Source organism: Dipodomys merriami, unplaced genomic scaffold (genome assembly GCF_024711535.1).
Source record: "Dipodomys merriami isolate MVZ:Mamm:240054 unplaced genomic scaffold, mDipMer1.0.p SCAF_120, whole genome shotgun sequence".
Classification (NCBI taxonomy): Eukaryota; Metazoa; Chordata; class Mammalia; order Rodentia; family Heteromyidae; genus Dipodomys; species Dipodomys merriami.
This window is the reverse complement of record NW_027202494.1, coordinates 2,401,027-2,419,100: the sequence shown is the minus strand read 5'-3', so window position 1 is coordinate 2,419,100 and position 18,074 is coordinate 2,401,027. Positions and strand designations below refer to the sequence as shown.

The window sequence follows — 18,074 nt, the reverse complement described above, 5'->3', positions numbered from 1 at the left end:
AGGAAATGAGTAATTATGCTAATTTCAAGTAGAATTATATGGCGTGGGAGGAAAAAGATACATGTATTAGGATCAATTAAGTTCATTAAATGTGCTAAAGATTTGGAAGTAAGATTATTTTTATGATTCATTTTGTATCTTATATTTAAAACTCATGCATTCAATGTCTGTCTGCTAAAATGGTCTAGAAACATGCTTAGCCAGCACTAATAGTTAACTTAGCAGATAGGTCATGGCTTCTGGTTACATTGCCCAGACCAAAAGCAAAAAAGCCAAGCCTACTTAGGAAGGTGGTTGATTTCATGATTTCATTGGGCAGGAAGTACAGAAGACTACTAAAAAGCAGAATATGTTCTGATAGATTAGGGTCATATTTAACAGCCAGAGACAATTTGAGCCTTAAAGAAGATGAATAATTTCAGTGCATCAAAACACATCAAATACATCTCTATCCCTATGTTCATAAAGATATGGAAAAGTCACCACCATTTCTTCTTAGTTACTTTTCAAAGGTGACAGAGGTCAGTTTGTCACTTTGTTCCTAGGCAGTAAGCAACACAGCCTAACTTTTGGTTGTCAATGTCATAAGAATAGAGACACCCAGGCACCAGTTCCAGCTGAAGGAAGTTCACAGCCTGCCTGGTGTTGAACCCAAACTGAACCAGATCACGCCCCAGTTCATCTGTAGGAGCTCAGTGGACAGGTGAATGCATGCAATAACACCATTGGCTTAGAGTCAGCAAAACTTCCACTGAAAGCGACCTCCATTTTTATTTAATGGAAGTTGATAAGACAGCATATGAACAGGAGGCCCTACAATTATGAATATATAACAGACATATCCACGAGTCATAATATTTGGTTCCGATTTGGATACTAGTTTAAGAAGTTTGTCAGGGAAATGGGAGCAGAGACTAGGTATTTGATGGCTTGGGCTGGTGTTACAAGAAATGCTACCATCTTAAACTGAACTGTAAACACAGATGGGAGAGGTGGGTAGCTTCTCTTTTCTGTGAGGCTGTTGGGGAGGAGGTGAGGAATGGCTTCTCCCATGACCTAGGGGTGGGAGGTGTTTATTGTGTGATTCTCTTTACTTTTTTGTTTCTTTGAAAGAGTAGGAAGATAATAAGTATTATTACTATTATTAGTCAGTAAATATTATAAGTATATAATATAAATATTATTAGTCAATATCAGAGCATGATGGAGCAGCACAGGTGCGTCTGGTCCTAGCCACCCTGTCCACCCAGCATCTCTTCTGATGATGTCACAACCTGATGTCACCAGCAAAGCAGCTGTAAGGGACATCTCACTTTTAGATAAAAAACATCACATTCCCCATGCTCTCTTCCTCCTCTACCTCTTTCTGATGCTTCTGGAACAAAATGAAAGAAAATGAAAAAGAACACCTTCTCATTAGCTGAAAAGTGGTCTTGATCCGATTTTGAATTTATTAACCAAGGGGACCCACATTTTCTTGGCCTAGTTCTTCTAGATCTGAGCAATTTTAACAAATATTTTTTTGAGATGCATTGTCTGCGAAGGGAGAGGTGATTCAACTCCTGAATTACTTTGCTATAAATAGCCACAAAGAGCCCAGAGAAAACCTGAAATCAGAGAGTTGCTTTTGCATGAAGTCAGGCTAATTTTAGGATTTCACCACTTTCTCTGTGGCAGGGGGCTTACATTGTCCAAGTCAAAATTCTGATTTTTTTAAAATAATGGCGATGGGAATAAAAAATGGTCATGTGGCTCTTATTTTCTGCGTACAATTTCAAACTGGACCCTGGAGCATTGATAAAACTTTTAAGCATTTTAGTAATTTAAAATTTTTCAATCTGCATGTGATCAGAATCTTTATCATTTTTTAAAAAATAGATGCTTCTATTGCATGTCAGCGTATTAAAAAAATATTAAAAAGCCTCCAAAAAAGTTATTTTACCTAGCTCACTTCAGGACTAGACTCCCCTCTCTTCCAGACTGAAGTGGGGGGAGGGGAGGGAGGCAAAGTGCTCTGGTAATTTTAAATTGCTCTGCACAGTGAGAAGTAAATTACAGAATGTGTCAATTTGTTCCAGAAGCTCCTTTTGATTTGCAAGTAACTCGGTGGATTTGCTGGTGAAACACTGTGACAGGTACCTCCGATGACGAGGACGCTCTTACCAACGATGCTCTCATGGCTGGATAGGATGAGTGTAAGTGGGCTGCCGAGTTTGGCCACAGGAAGGGTGAGGTAGACTTTCAACAGCTGGAGGAGGGGGGAGACTGCAGCTGGCTCTCAAGGTCTTAGACAAGGCATAAGGATGCACAGTTGAATGCAGATGAATGGCACATGGCTAACTAGGGAATGATTCACCCAGCCCCTGGCCTGCTCTGCTTGCCCTCTGCCCAAGGATAAAATAAGGATCTTCCTATCCACAGATGCATTTGACTCGTGACTCACCCAGGTGACCCAGCCTGGCTCTGCAGATGCTCATTTCTTTTAGAACACGAATAATGCATTTGCCGGGCACCGGTGACTCGAGCCTATCATCGTAGCTACTCAGGAGGCTGAGGTCTGAGGATCGCAGTTCAAAGCCAACCTGGGCAGGAAAGTCTGTGAGACTCTTATCTCCAGTGAACCACCAGAAAACCGGAAGTAGTGCTGTGGCTCCACTTCAGCTTTCCTTGAGTTGAAGAGCTCAGGGACAGCGTCTAGGCCCAAGTTCAAGCCTCACGACACACACACACACACACACACACACACACACACACACACACACGCACGCACACACGCACACGCACACGCACACGCACGCTTTGCTTGGTCAAATGAGGCTTGTTGGGTTAGGTTTGTCATTTTCCAGGCAGACAGAGACTCTTTCTCAAAGGGTGTCTCCACCTTACTAATTGAGATAAAAATGCATTCTTCAAATACCAGATGGCTTTGGGGACAGATTCTGAGACAGACAGGTGCAGCCCGTGAGGTACTAGGAGTGAACACAGGTGCCGGGCAAGCAAAGGCCGTGGAGGATGGAGCGAGAGGTGCTGGTCAAAGATCCTGAGTAAAGGATAGGGTGGGGACAGGAGGCAAATTTCAAGATGTAGAGAGGATCTGAGTCTTAGACTCTGTGGGTCAGGGAGGCAGGGAGGTAGAAGTATACTGTGGAATCCAGGTTCTGTATGCACAAAGTTGAGCTAGCTTCCTTCTGGACAAGTTCTGACCGGTTTTGTCTTTGACTTTGAGAGTCACTGCTGTTGGGAAACTGCAGAGGATCATGTCTACAGAAACAGCTTTAAATAAATCTTCAGCACTGTTGCTCTTCTTTACTAGAAGCCCTAACCCTGTTGGTCAGGCTCCTTGAGGGAGCAGACAGTAATGGCGGCGTAGCTGTGAGAGGGTCATCCGGCCAGCCCAAGCCCTTCCCACGCCTTAGTGGGCGTGCACTCTGGGAGCATTTTGGCTGTGGTCAGAGGGTGAAGGGCATGCGTTTTCCAGATGCTCATCTCAGCGTTGGACTCCACTGTGTTTGGGTGTGAAGGTATCCCCAGGTACCAGCTCCAGCACCACCAGGAATGGGCAGGGATGGGGAGGAAGCAGGGCCCAGGGCCTGTCTCTCCAGGGAAGCTCTTTTGCATTTCTTTCAAGACTTCTAGGGAAAATGTCATGGCCTGGAGTCTTCCACCATGAGTACAGGGCTGTGTTTTTAGGTTAGAGCGATGGGGTTGGCAAAGGAGGAACAAGGCCTTTGTAGATGTGCAGCAGAATGCTCTCCAGGAGTAAGGATGGTCTTCAGGGAATGTCAGAAGGGCTGCCATGGACCCCCTCCCAGCTCCCCGGAACTTGGCAGTCTGCACGTACACAGGGCCTGGACACTGGGGAACGCATTGAGAAGGTGTCTGTTTTGACTTCTTAAGTCATCTTTGCTTTTCCAAGTCCCTCTCCACTGTCTTCTCAGCCGAGCTCTCCATGAAGAGAGCATGCGAGGAGCCTTTAACACCTCGGGGCTGGGACGGTGGCCAGGGAGTCAGGCCTCCTGGGAACTGCTGCCTGCTGCTGTTAAACCAGTTATACTGTCTGCTCCGGACCCCTTCCAGGCTGGAGGGGCCAGAATTGCATTTCTTTTATCCCATTTCTGTTGTCACTGCTACCCAAGAGGAAATAATTTGATTTGGGGCTGCAGGGGGTAGGGCAGGAAAATGCAGTGGGAAGCCAGAGAAAATCAGCAAGAAAATTACTGAAAAAAAAAAAGTGGGGGATTGGGGGATGGGCGGGGAGCACATAAAAGGCAGCGTATTTTCTACAAGATGAGTTAATGAAATTCAGCCGCTTCTTACACTGCTGTATTCAGTTTGTCTTACATTGTTTGGTATGTAAAAGGATTTGGCTTTGTGTTACAGAACTAATTGCTTACTAGATATTACATGGATATCAAAATACTTTATAAATATTAATTACTCTTCACCTAATTCCCTGGCAGGCGCAAATAACCAGTGGCATACTTATGGAGGGGTAGGCAACGATCTGATTTGTGGAGACTTGGTTTCTCGGCAGAGCCTGGCTCATCGTCATCTCGTGTGTCACCGTGACTCACCTGCTTTGCGGGCCACGGCACACACTGCTGCCACGGCAGCATTCGGAAACCAAGAACAAAAGGGAACCAGCATTGCTGTTTAGAAAAGGGTCAGCACCATGCTTCACCAGGTCCTGGGACGGGCATTCCACTCCCGTGACAATACCATGACAAGGAGAAAATTGTGATCACCTTCCCTGCCCCACTAGAGGAGAGAATGAGGTTTCCCAGAAGTGGACAGACACAGGGCTAAGATCCAACCCTTCCCTCCCCCATGCAAAGCTCATACTAAAAGACATGAGATTGCATCCTCTCTGACCTGTTAGTGCAGAAAGGACCTTTCTCTCCCTTCCTTCCCTCCGTCCCTCCCTCCCTTCCTTCCTCCCTCCCTTCCTTCCTTCCCTCCCTCCCTCCCTCCTCCCTCCCTCCCTCCCTCCTCCCTCCCTCCCTCCCTCCTTCTTTCCTTCCTTCCTTCCTTCCCTCCTTCCTTGCTTCCTTCCTTCCTTCCTTCCTTTCTTCCTTCCCTCCTTCCTTGCTTCCTTCCTTGCTTCCTTCCTTCCTTCCCTCCTTCCTTCCCTCCTTCCTTCCTTCCTTCCCTCCTTCCTTCCTTCCTTCCTTCCTTCCTTCCTTCCTTCCTTTCTCTTATCACTGATTGAGCGCCATCCTCTGTGCTCCTCATGTCAGCCACTGGGCTGCTTGCACCCGCCTAGCACCTAACACAATGACTACTGCAGAGTGGAAGCCAAGGAAGGAATCAATCTGTGGTTTCATCTGCTTGTAAATGATAAGTAGGAGGACTTACAAAACGCAAGGTTGGGCTCTCTTCCTTCTGAATACTCAGCATATGTAATTACACATTTATTTATGTCTCTGTAGCTCTACAGTCCGTGAAGGCCCAGGCCAAGCCTTTGTTTTTGTTGGTGCCTTCGCTTTAACACCATATACTTTTATATGGCATGTTTTTCAAATCCCTGAGTCATTCTAGACATAGAGGAAGGTCAACCAAAATGGTGTTGATGTTCACTTCCCGTGGAAAGAATCCCAACCCATATGGTGGTCTGGTTCTTCTTTTCTGAAATGAGACAAGCTGTGACTCGAGCCTTTGACAGAGACACTGCTGCAGAGATAGACTTCCTATAAAAGTAAGCCGTGTGAGGCTTGGGATGAGAAGCCCTTAATAACTCATCCTCGGAGCCAACTTGGGAGCACGCACATCTCTGACTCAGTGCCCTGCTTGCTGGCCATTGTTATCCAAGGCCCTGCTTCTCAGGCTCTGCTCCACTGACTGGTGGAATTAGCACTGCCTAGAGCGCATCAGGAAGGCAGCCTCACTCCAGCCTCGCCCAGACCGGGGGATAAGCGCTACGTGTGAGCGCTGGGTCCTGGGGCTGCGTTGACTCCATGCTGGCAGCTGCTCACATGTCCATCGTGTCAGAAATAACAACTGAAGTCCTGAGAGAGGTTGACGTGGAGCTTCTGTGCATCGAGACAGAATTCCATCAACTCAGATTCCTCTGGTTATTTAGGAAGCTTCCATCTGACAACGCTATATGTCTTTGGTGTGTTGTGTGTGTGTGTCTGTGTGTTTAAGTCATGGAAGTGGTGTGACCCCACAAGAGATGTAATTATTAGTAACTGAATTGCTTGAAAGTACAAAAATCTTTCAAGGAATGAGACACATCAGAAGGAATCAGATCAAACCACAGCTCAGAGGTCTTCTGTCCTCCAGGGGCTGGGGCGGGGACTCTGGCTGTGGATCACCGTCTGGAGGAAATACAGTGCTGCAGTAAATGCCTGACGGGGTAACAATAACATCCGGGTCACTTCATCTGCACAGCCGAAAGGAAAGGAATTCTCAGACAGTAATATTTCTGGTGATCCACCTGCTTGCTACCTTGAGGCTGGCGTTGCAAAGACAACCGATGATTAATCGAATTTCTCACCTTTTGTTCAAAGTGCCTTGCCCTCTTGGTTTTTAAATAACATCAAAGGACAAAAAAACAACCCAGGACTTTTGCTGAGTGACTTTCCCCAACGCCACCCCATATGAGGAGCTTCTGGTTGCAGGCTCCTCTGTTAACAGTGAAATTATATCAAGGATGACCTTTGGAAGGAATAAAACTCATTATCACGTGGAATATGGTAGCTGTAAAAGATCAACACTTAGAAGCCAAAGCGAAAATCTCACATATGATAAATTAATTAGAAAAGAAGTTACACAAATCCCAGACCTTCTGCATGACCCTCATCTTATAATTACCTCTTCTTTAAAAGCAGAATGGAATCTTTTATGTATGAAGATGTTACTGTTGACCCTAAATGCATTAAGAGTCAAGGAGACATTTCTCATATATTGAAAGTAAGATTTGATTGAGTGCTTGCAAGAGGCTTAGTGCAATCTCATTAAACCACTGTTTATTTTAATTCCCTATAAATGAAAGAATATTAGCCATTAATTTCAAGCATGAAACCAGTTAGAAAATAAATTTTGCAGTGTCTGGAGCTACTTTCTTTTTAAAGCCCAACGAATGAATTCTGTGGTAGTTTTAACTGTTTTAGAGAAAGCAGGTATTGATGACCGAAATATAACTTTTCTCTTCTTTTTTTTCCCTCCTCTTCCTCCTTCTCCTTCTCGTGGAGAGAAGGTTGCAAAATCTAAAGGAAAATCAGAAAATGCCTGATGCTTATTAAACATACTTATCACTGTCCACAGCTATAATTACACATATAAATCCTGTGCAAAATCCACAGGGAAACGTGAGTCTTACACTCATTTCAACTGTTCAGTCCACAAAGAAACCAGAACAGAACAAAATATAGAAACCATGTGAAATAGGGTGGGTGACACTGCAGGTCACAGCTGCTCAGATGTCTGGATTTACCGGCGCTGCAGAAATATCTGTATATTCTGAAATAGATGGGTACAAAGAAAATGAAGCTGTTGAGCATTACTGGGGACCAACCACTGAAATAGTATACAAAAAAAACTGGACTGCTCCCGGAAGACAGGCAGATTTCGCTTCAGAGGATAACTCCGGTTATTTGTCGGCAGTTGTGGGAGGCTGTGTTGGGAAGGGTTCTGATGCTGGTTTCAGCCAAACATAATAGAAATACAGCGAGGGATTACCGGTGTCTGCTACTTGCATGAGCTGGAAAGGTGAGCATCAGAATCTCCATCCTAGAACGATGCCTCCTTGCTCCTAAATCGAGTCAATGTGTTGTGGCGGAAGATGGCAGCCAAAGGGTGACCTGATGCCAGAGGCCCGTGGAGTCAGATTGACCTCCCGAATTCCTGCCCTAATCACACGCCAGCCAAACTTCTCAGGTATTCAATCAAGGCTTTCTAATCTGGGGGGTTTATGATGGCCATCATTCCATTGGTGGCCCATTTTTAATTCTTCTAATGACCTGGCCAAACACAGTATCACCCTTTCATGGATGCACCACAACTTCAGGCCTGGAGAAGAAGTTGCCTCTTCGGAAGCTGTGTAGAGGATAAACGGTGGCATAAAAATGCAAAGCCGAGTTTGGTTGACAGCGGCGCCTTGAGGCCGCGCTCATTCCCTTGGATGCCCAGCCTCATCAGATTCTTACCCCTGCGCACAGGCTCCGAGCGTGTCCCTTCCGGCTCTCCATTGGCCGCGCCAGGCCTTCTGCTGCTCTCCTCATCGGGGCTGGTCCCACTCCCTCCCTCGCTGTGTCCGGGGAATAGTCTAATATCAACCTAACCACTTCCCAAAGTCGTCCACATCCAGTCCAGACTCACCCCGTAGAATCCCCAGGCAGCCCCAGGGCTGGAACCGGGCCTGGAGAGGTGTGCCGGCGCCGGGCGCGTCCCCAGTGAAAGACAGCTACTTGGGAGAGAAAATGAAGCACCGTCATTCTGAGTCTCCTCACAGCTGGCGGTTCCCATAGTAATGTGCAAGGCTCCTACCTAGGAGCCCAGAGCAAGTGAATGACAATGCTGTCGATATTTTGTATTTAACAGAACACCTTGCTGGAGAAATGTCTACCTTGCCTCATGGGTGGGGGAATGGTCTCTGAGCCCAATCAGGATTAGTCACTGGCTCCTGACTATCTCATTTTTAATAAATAATAATTTTCTCAATGCAGTGCTAGCCAGTTCTTCTGCCTTCAGAGGATAGGATATGACAGCTTTGTGTTTCCTCTATTAATAATCTTCAGCATCCGAGGATTAACTCTTGGTGCACCAAACACCATTGTTACTAAGTGCCTGGAAGTCTGCTTCTCATCGAACAGGCTGCGCAGATCTTCCAAATAAACTTAAAGGTCAGAGAGTCCTGAGGAGAAGCAGAGAGAGAGGCCTGCACCAGGCAGCTGAGACTTAGTCGTTTCTGTCGATGGAGGAACAAGTGGGACATCTTGAAACTACCCTGAGCCTCCATCCCAGGCCTTCACGCATTCTTCCTACCATCCCTCCAAAGAGCTCCTAGCCAGGACCCAGCTCCATGCTGGGTCTCTCTGTCATAGCCCTGCAACCATAAGGAAAATCCCCTGAACAAAAAGAAGAGAGAAGAAAACCAGAGGCATCTTCCTTCAGTAAAATATGCTGCAGAAAAATAACAAAACTGAGCTGGGAATGGTGATACATGCCTATAATCCCAGCATTTGGGAAAGCAAGCAAGGAGAAGACAAGTTTAAGGCCAGGCTGGGCTACACAGATGCTGTCTCAGAAACACAATGACAACAAGGAAAGCTGAATATGAGCACATTGGGGTTCAAGTCCCACCTTGCAGCTGAGTGGCTTTGGGTCTGAGTCTCAGTTTCCCCAGTTGTCACACAGTCTAATAATTATCCACTCATATGGATGTGTTCCACATTTTGAGCAGCATTTTGCTCTAGAACAGGTGTCTGTCCACAGCTCAAAGCCAGCTGGCAACTTGTTTGTTTGTTTGTTTTAATTTTGTTTTTGGCAGTGGTGGGGCTTGAACTCAAGGCCTGGGCGCTGTCTCTGAACTCTTTTGCTCAGTGCTGAGTGCTCTACCACTTTGAGCCTCAATTCCGCTTTCTGTTTTCTGGTGGTTAATGGGAGATTAGAGTCTCACAGACTTTCCTGCCTAGGCTGGCTTTAATCCTTAGATCTCAGCCCCCTGGGTAGCTAGGATTGAGCCACAGGCATCCAACTTGGCCACCTGTTAATACAACCCACAAATAAAGGGTGAATTTTTACATTTTCACGTTTGCATTTAAGATCCTTATATCAAGTGCCACATACTAGCCTCAATAAAATTACCAGCAATAACAAGGTTACCAGCATCATCTCTAGAATAATCTGAGTCATGTATGTTATATATTGCATTTTCTGGTAACCACATTAAAGGACACCGATGAAACAGGCGACAATAATTTTAATGTCTGTTCTTTAACCCAATGGATCTAAAGCAGTATCATTTTAATATGTAGTCAATATGAAACTTTGCTTTCTTTTTTTTTCTTTGAAATCCAGTGTGAAATTTGCACTTAGGAGTGCCTTGAACTGGGACTCATGATATTTTAGGTCTTCAATCGGGACTGGTCGCTGGTGGCTTCCGTTCTGGGTGGTGAGAGCTTCTGTGGCATTTGAACCAATTTATGCATCTTCTGACATTCACAGAGAAAGCGCTGTGTGAGTCCCAGTTTTGTCTTCTTTTCCAAGGTCACATTGGACCTGGATTTCAATTCCCCTGCTGTCCCAAGCTTAGATGCCAACACTTGGTCCAAAGCCAGGGCTGGAACCCCCACCGGGCAGCCTCCCCTGGATGTGTTTCTGGTCTCAGATAGGAGTTCCCACAAACTCAAAGTCTCAGCTCTCACAAGTACCCTTCTGCAATGCGGATCGGGTCCATCAGCGTGCTTGCCTCCAGCAAACAATCCATCTGTCTAGGGCAATAAAATGAATACTTGTCTGGTCACACCAGGAAGTCTCCCCTACAAAACCCCAGGAGGTGATGGCTCTGGCCCCTTAGCCTCTGTAGAGCCTGATATCACTCACTGAGGTCCAGGGCTTCCAGTTTCCCAGGATTCCCTTTCAGGGAGTGTCGCCTCTCAGTAAATGTTTGAACTGCTTTCTTCCCTTGTGGCAGAGCTTTGCCCGTGACTGAGAAGTGATCACTGAGTTCCCTCACACTGCAGAGTTCAGACCCAAGCCCACACTTCAGTGTTGTGAAAACAGCACTCTCTGGATCCACAACAAGTTTCTGGGCCTGAGAACCAGCATTTCTAACCACCTCCCAGGACATATGGCAGCGCATGTCCCAAGAGACCATACTTAAGTTATTCTGAAGTAGCTGTTCAGAGGGGTCTCAATTTAGCTGGTGGCTTGCATCTAGAATCCTAGCTACTCAGGAGGCTGAGATCAAAGCCAGCCCAGGCAGGAAAGTCCATGAGACTCTTATCTCCAATAAACCATCAGAAAACCAGAGTGGCGCTGTGGCTCAAGTGGTAGAGTTCTAGCCTTGAGCTAAAGAACTGAGGGACAGCGCCCAGGCCTAGAGTTCAAGCCCCATGACCAACAAAAGGGGGGGGGCGGTTTCAATTCAACATGTCAGTTTGTGAGTACAGTGCACCCACTTCACCATTCTCCCATCTCACTTTGAGAACTAGTGATCCAAAAGTTAGTAGGAGTCTACTTTGTTCTGCTTCTGTCAGTGTGTATGTTCTTATCACTTTTCCTTCTTCAGACTCAACTTCTCTGCCTGCAAACCTTCCCAGATAAGTTGTATAGTTCAGGATTTCTCCAACCTAAATCTTCATTATAAAACTAAACCGTCTTGATTCTTTACCACCTTCTATTGCAATTGGTCTACTGGGTTGCACAAATACATTTAGAAGGGGATATTTCTATCACTCACTTACATAGAAAATCAACATTACAAACTATAAATAGGATGTCAGCATTAAAATAAAGCATACTTATTAAAATAAAAAAATCATTTACATAGATTGCCTAAAATTATCTCCCAGATCAGGCTTAAAGAGATCTTTAGTTTCAAAAGAACTCAAATAAGCTTTAGAACGACAGAAATGATACCATCTTGATGTTTTCTGCTGTTGCCTTTAAACATGGACATCGCTGACATGGTGTGTGTGCCCGGGCTGTGTCTCTGCTGGCCCCCGTGCACTGCCCATGCTGTGTCTCCATGTTCTGTGATGGCCCTGGCTGGTTTAGTGCAGTCTCCCCAGCTCTTGCTTCTTGGTGACAGGATGAGCTGAATCCTATTCAGCCAATATAGTCGTTCTAATTTGCATTTCTGTAACACACCCTTCCGGTGTGCAAGTGTGACTTCCATTTCTAGAAGCGAGTTACTTAGTCAATAGACATGCAGTCCCTTCAAAGGGATATTTATCACCCTTGAAGAATCTTATTGCCAAATCCTGAGTCTTTCTTATAACAAAGGCTCAAACTCACTATCAAGATCAAGATCAAGAGCTTGAAAGGGCATTGCCAGAGCATCTCATGATGAACTAGATTAGAGCCTTAGAATGGGTGGCCCGTTGGGGTGGGAACCAAACAAATATGCAGAAAAAGATCCCCCCCATTTCCGGCAGCCAGTGTGGGGGGTGGTTCCAGAGGGCAAGCAGCAGGTTTAGGAGTTAGACTACCTGGATGACCTTGAGTGAGATGCTGAAGGTCTCCAGATCTCCATTACCGCCATCTGTAAAGCTCAGTATTGAGGATGGGAGGAGAATGTGTGTCTCAAAGACTGGAGGGGACGGTTGCATGGGGAAAAATCATGAAAAAGCACTTCCTCTGGCTTCCAGCAAGTAAACAAGCAAAATGCAGAGCTGCCACTGACATTACAGGTCTCCAAGGCCCCGCGTCTGCGGTTCTCAGCGTGCAGCTGCAGTGGCTAAAATGTATTACAGTGAGTGGGTTGGATGGATGCAGAACAAAACCAGCACAGGGGAAAGGTGCTTGGGACACAGCCAGCATCAGATGGTACCAGGAGCAAGCTGACCAGGGCCTCTCCTCCAGAGTCATTCAGGACATGCAAAATTTCCCCAGCAGCACATGGTGACTAGCACCCAGTGTTCAGGGTCTTTATTGGATGCTGGTCACATCGACACTCTCTGCCTGTCATGTCCTAACCCTCCATACTTCCAGAAGGAAAGCAGGTGTTCAGCAAGGACCACATGGTTTATGTATGTATTAGACACAGTGAATCACCCATGGCATTTGTAATGGTAGGAACTCTCCCGGAATCTAAGTTCCCAGGTGCTAGCCAAGGGCCAAGCTTATGAGCAAACAAACACAGAAGGCGGCGGTCCAGATGCCGCCCCTAGGCTACAGTTTTCCCATCAGTGCTTTAGCCAGTCGGGGGGAAGGACAAATACTCGGAGGACGTGGAGTGGGGTGAGTATGTCTTCCGCAGCTGCCCTTCCACTGGGCAGGGGAGGGGGCGGTGCCACATTTCCTCTCTGGGAGGGCTGTCCCCCATGTAGCCCTTCCTGCTGAGGGCGGGACCTGTGGCCTGCGCTGGCCTGGCTGTTGAGGAGTTGCTGCCCTATGCCCTTTGCCCTATGCCCCATGCTAACGTTTCCCTGGCCTGGCCAGCTTTCCTGAGCTCTGTAGCCCGCGGTGCTACACCTCAGAGAGTCACCGGCAAACCAGGATGACAGATCACTGGGAGAAGCCCTGCCTCCTCCCGGCTCGTTCCCCAAGGCCTTTGTTTTGACCTTGGCCCTTCCCTCTCAGTGATGGTTGTCTAAGGAGCCCCTCTCAGCTAAAGCTCATTTGCCCTTGGAACAAAGCCTGTAATGCTATCTGACTTCCTCCAGCGGCTCCCGAGTGAAGGCCTTTCTGCAATGTGTGTCGCACCTTATAATTTTTAAAAGATGATCCCTTCTCCTCGAAATTGTACTACAGGGAAGCTATGCTATTTTTCCATATGAAGAATCAGACTTACTTTGAAGCAGTAGGATTAGCAGAAACTTTGAAATAGTGCATGGATCCAGCTTGCACTGAAAATATCCAAAGGACTGACTCATGAAATTTCAGGTAATTGAACTTCTGGAGTGAAGGAGACGTGATTTTATTTTACTTTTTTTGAAGTATCTTTTGCAAACTATTCCAGTTCAGACTTTTTCAAAACTCGGTGACGGTTTGCTTGGTGGGAAGAAGAGCTGGGCTCATCTGGGCCTGAGCGACATGGGCTTGCAGCCACCTCCTGGGTCCAGACAGCCCTGGTCACGCGTTCCTGATGAGCAGCGTGTTTCCGAGGGTGGGGAAGAGAGTCAGTGCTGTGGAGCGGTCACTCACCTTTACCTCACGAACCTGTCTGTGCCCTGAACATGGTGCCCTGAAAAAATATTAACCCGAGAAATGGAGACGGCTGATATAAAATCCTACGATCTAGAAGACAGTAAATATGGAAGCAGTAGGAAGAAAGCCATTCAGGAGGTCTTGCTACTAGTGCTGGTAGTCGTGGTATGATGGCTGTGGTAGTGGTGTGGTGGTGGTAGTGGTGTGGTGGTGGTAGTGGTGTGGTGGTGGTAGTGGTGTGGTGGTGGTAGTGGTGTGGTGGTGGTAGTGGTATAGTGGTGGTAGTGGTATGGTGGTGGTAGTGGTATGATGGTGGTGGTGGTGGTAATTGTGGTAGTGGTGGTGGTGGTCTCTCTGCAGCCATTCTAGACATGTCCTCTGATTATTATTAGAAGATGCAGATGAAAACTCAGATGCCTTGGGTGTAGGGGGGGTAGGAAAGGAATGTAAATGAATGCAGAGCTCAGGATATAGGAAAAATCTCTATAAAGTTCAAAATTCACCCCCCATCACTTTTAAATGAAGATTAAGCAAATAAGAATATAACTGGATCACAGAAGGCAGATGGGTCCTGCTTACTAGGGCAAATGGACAGTGGTCACATGAGCATGGAGTTGTGTCTGTCAGAAGGGTGTCTTTGTCATGCACAGACTGCTGTTGCCCTGTTTGGTTCCAGCCCCAGTGTTGTGTTGTCTGAAGTCCAGACACTTCAGGGAAATCCTTGATATTTAAATGTTAGCAGCTAATCGACAAACTAAAGGCCACGTAGCAGATACAGGGGCCCTGGGGGACCTGCAGGCCATCAAAGGTGGCCATCTCCCTCTCAGCGCCTGTTTGCCCTTAGAACAAAGTCCGTGGATGGTATTTGACTGAGAGCGGCCAGCGTGGCTGATTCCTCTGCGTTCTGAGTGCTAGGAAGGTACTATAGACAAACTTTCAAGGTCAAATTGATTATCCTCCAGCTTAGCAAAGCGGCAGCTCTCTTAATTATGTCAGAAGGCGGGATTATCTCTGATCACTTGAGCTAGGACTCTGGATAGAACATCAAAAGCAATATTTAAATAACACGTGGTCAAGAATCAAAGATTCTTTGCATTTTCTTCTACTATCCGATTAAATTGTGGGGGTTTATATGGTCCCAATAGTACAAGACGGTTTTGTTTTGTTTTTTTTTAAGGATGTTTTAGCTCATATTAGTGAAACCTTGTATAAAAATATGGTGGGAAAGAGGGAACCGCTGCTTCCTGTCATGGTGATTTGTACTCATAGAGACCTTACAAAAATCTAGGCAAGATCGTGGCCCAAACAATCCAAAATCAGGAACAAGCAACGTAGTGACCAGTTAAACAGTCTTCGCTTACGACTGGTACTGACTTACGCATCTCTGCATCTCTGCCCAACTCAGTAGCTGAAATTGCTCTGCAATGAGAGTATTCATAACATACAAATGTGCAAAGATGCAAACCATAGAACTGGTTACTAAACACCCCGCTGGGTACTCACTGATTCTGGAAAACTTGTCCTACATCTCTCCCGTGGAATCAGAGTCTAACTTACATTCTTTCCATATTATATTAATATCTTGCTTGGTATTCTAGAAATACAAAGCAGGAAAAATGGTTGTGAACAACTTTTTGTATCATTTTGTAGAATGACATTCTAGTTCCTATCTTGAAATTTTTTTTACCTTAAAAACAAAAGCAGGCAGGCTGGGAATGTGGCTTAGCGGTAGAGTGCTTGCCTAGCATGCATGAAGCCCTGGGTTTGATTCCTCAGTACCACATAAACAGAAAAGGCCAGAAGAGGTGCTGCAGCTCAAGTGGTAGAGCGCCAGCCTTGAACAAAAAAAAATCTCAGGGACAGACAGAGTCCAGGCCCTGAGTTCAAGCTCCAGGACTGTCAAGAAATAAAAACTAAAAAATTAAAAAACAAAAGCTTGTGGGCACCAGTGGCTCACACCTGTAACCCTTCCTACTGAGGAGGCTGAGAACTGAGGATCTCAGTTTGAAGCCAGCCTGGGCAGAAAAGTCCCCGTAAGACTCTTATCTCCAATAAGCCACTTAAAAATCGGAAGTGATGCTGTGGCTCAAGTGGTAATTGTTTTTTGAAAAGTAGTTATACATAGGCCAGTTTTTCTTGTTGTGTTCTGTGTTCCTTGCAGGTTGAAACAACCTTCATATCTTGTTAATTTGTGTGTACTTCAGCCCTGAAACCTCGTAGGCACTCAATAAATGTTACAAATAAATGAACAAATCTTTCATAAAACGAATCATTGGCATCATGTAAACCAACATCTGGGGAAATTTTAACACAACTGTACGTAAGGTATTCGGGTTTTAAAGAAAAGATGTGTATGCTTATAACAGGGTATTCGACAAACACAGCAACTCCTTGGCCTTCAACACCAACTTCTGCTCGGTTAACTTCTTTTCTCCTGAAAGTTTTCAGAGAGAAAAATGTTAGCAGAAAAAAAAAATAACCCCACAATTTAACAAGATAGACATTTAGTTCAATAGAAGAATTTTCCTGGTGTGAAAAAATAAATTACAAAAAGGACTTTGCCTCAGAAAGATAATTAATCCAAACCTTCTCGTGTGATGACGGCTCTGACATCTTGTCTAATGTTGGCAGAGAAGAAAGCGTGGAGAGTTGCACAGTTAGGATAAAATGTTCCACTTCACAGCAAGGCCGAGCAGAATCTGATAATTATTTCTAAGCAAGAAAAGGTCATAGTCTAGTTGTTAAATCAACACAACATCAGGTCTGGCTGTAGAGCTCTTCACAACTGTGGAGGTCTTCCTGTGGATTTTTCTGATTTCAGAGGTAAACACCGTTGGGAACAGAAGCGCTCAGAGAATGACTTCCTCTTGAACATTTTGGACTAGGACTGTATTTATGAACCTTTCCCTTCCCGTCACATAATCTTGTGTGTGGAGGAGGCAGGCTGAAGCACAATTCCTCAAACACCTCCACATCCTAATTATACAAGGAGTGAGGCGTCGCTCGATTACCAAAGCAGACACAACTGCTGCAGGCTTCACCCCAGAGAACCTGGAGTCGAGAGTCACAGACAGGAGGTGAGGCGGAGACGGAGGTAGAGAGGGTGAGCCGAGGCAGTGCTGCTGGCTTTGAGGATGGAGACCACGAGCTAAGGGTAGAGATAACCGCCCTGCAAAGTGCAAGGAATCAGCTTCGCCTCAAGGAGCTCACTGTAGCCTTTGTAGCTATAAGAGGAAAGCAGCATTAGCCTCTGGGCAGTCTGACATAACTGTGTGTAATTACAACAGCAAAATGAAGCAAATACTCGGACTTGTCTTCCTCTATCAGAGCGTCCGCTGGGAAGTTTTCTGTAGGAGGTGACTCAGGAAGCAGCCATAAAGGGCCGGAGCACAAGACAGAAGAGGGAGAGAAGCAGTGTGAAGCCTGCATCATGGCCGTCCTGCTGTGAGTTGCCAGGGATGGGTCTGTCAGTACCCGGAGAGCCACGTGGGATGTCCCCCAGAAGTCAGTGTCTGTCCAGACAAAAGCAGGTCGGGTGTGAGGTAGGGGTTCGCCTGTCTGCCTTTCTCATGAGTTGAGGGCCGCCCAGAGAGTTGAGCTCTTCCCCTATGGAAGCCTCTGTTGCCTTCCCGTTAACCACAGCTCCTGCAGGGCAGGAAAAAGTCTCAGAGCCGAGGGGTGAGAGGACGGACAGGCTGAGGAGCTCTGGGGGCAATGTCCGCAGGAGCTGGGGTCAGGGGTCAGAGGTGTCCAGGGTGACAGGTTCAGGCCCCAGAGCTATCCTCAGATCCCACACCTGTGCATCGCCCCACGTCACCTGGGTACGGCCCGCACGCACGCAGGGCCTTCGGCGTGGACCAAACGAATGGACCAATGCGTGGACCAAATGCCAGTGCCTTTTGTTAAGTCTTCATCCTTCGTCAGTTACACCTTCTGCAGCTACTAGGATTTATCTAGGATCCTATCTGGGGCTCCTTTCTTTGGCCTGAGGAAAGCAGGTCTGATTCGGCATTTGACCCCACTGATTTAATGACCAGAATCTCACACACAGATGCCAATGCCACCGGCCCTGTCCGGGCTCCACCCAAGTGCATTCACTCAGGTCAGGGTCCACACATCTGCACTACCCCTCTGAAGTTTCCCATTTCAGACTCGTTGACTAATCCTGAAATCTCAATAGGGAAGAGTTGCTTCCATGTAGATCAACCTGAGGTTCTAGCGGGCTGGTTTTGGCTCTGTTTTACCCAACTCCAGAAGGA

At 46.4% G+C, this 18,074-nt stretch overlaps 1 protein-coding gene across 2 annotated transcripts in view; it reads left to right on the top strand.

Moving 5' to 3' along the window:
- LOC138823539 (cadherin-13) overlaps positions 1 to 18,074 on the top strand; it is a 711,572-nt gene that overhangs the window by 148,923 nt on the left and 544,575 nt on the right. Inside the window, exon 1 of one of the 2 annotated variants that reach the window (XM_070016918.1) lies at positions 17,297 to 17,357. The exons of the other annotated variant lie outside the window; for it this stretch is intronic. Within the exon in view, the coding sequence (XP_069873019.1) occupies positions 17,307 to 17,357 (51 nt within the window). The 5' untranslated portion in view covers positions 17,297 to 17,306. Of the gene's footprint in view, positions 1 to 17,296; positions 17,358 to 18,074 lie in introns of those variants that run through there. 2 annotated transcript variants of the gene reach the window in all.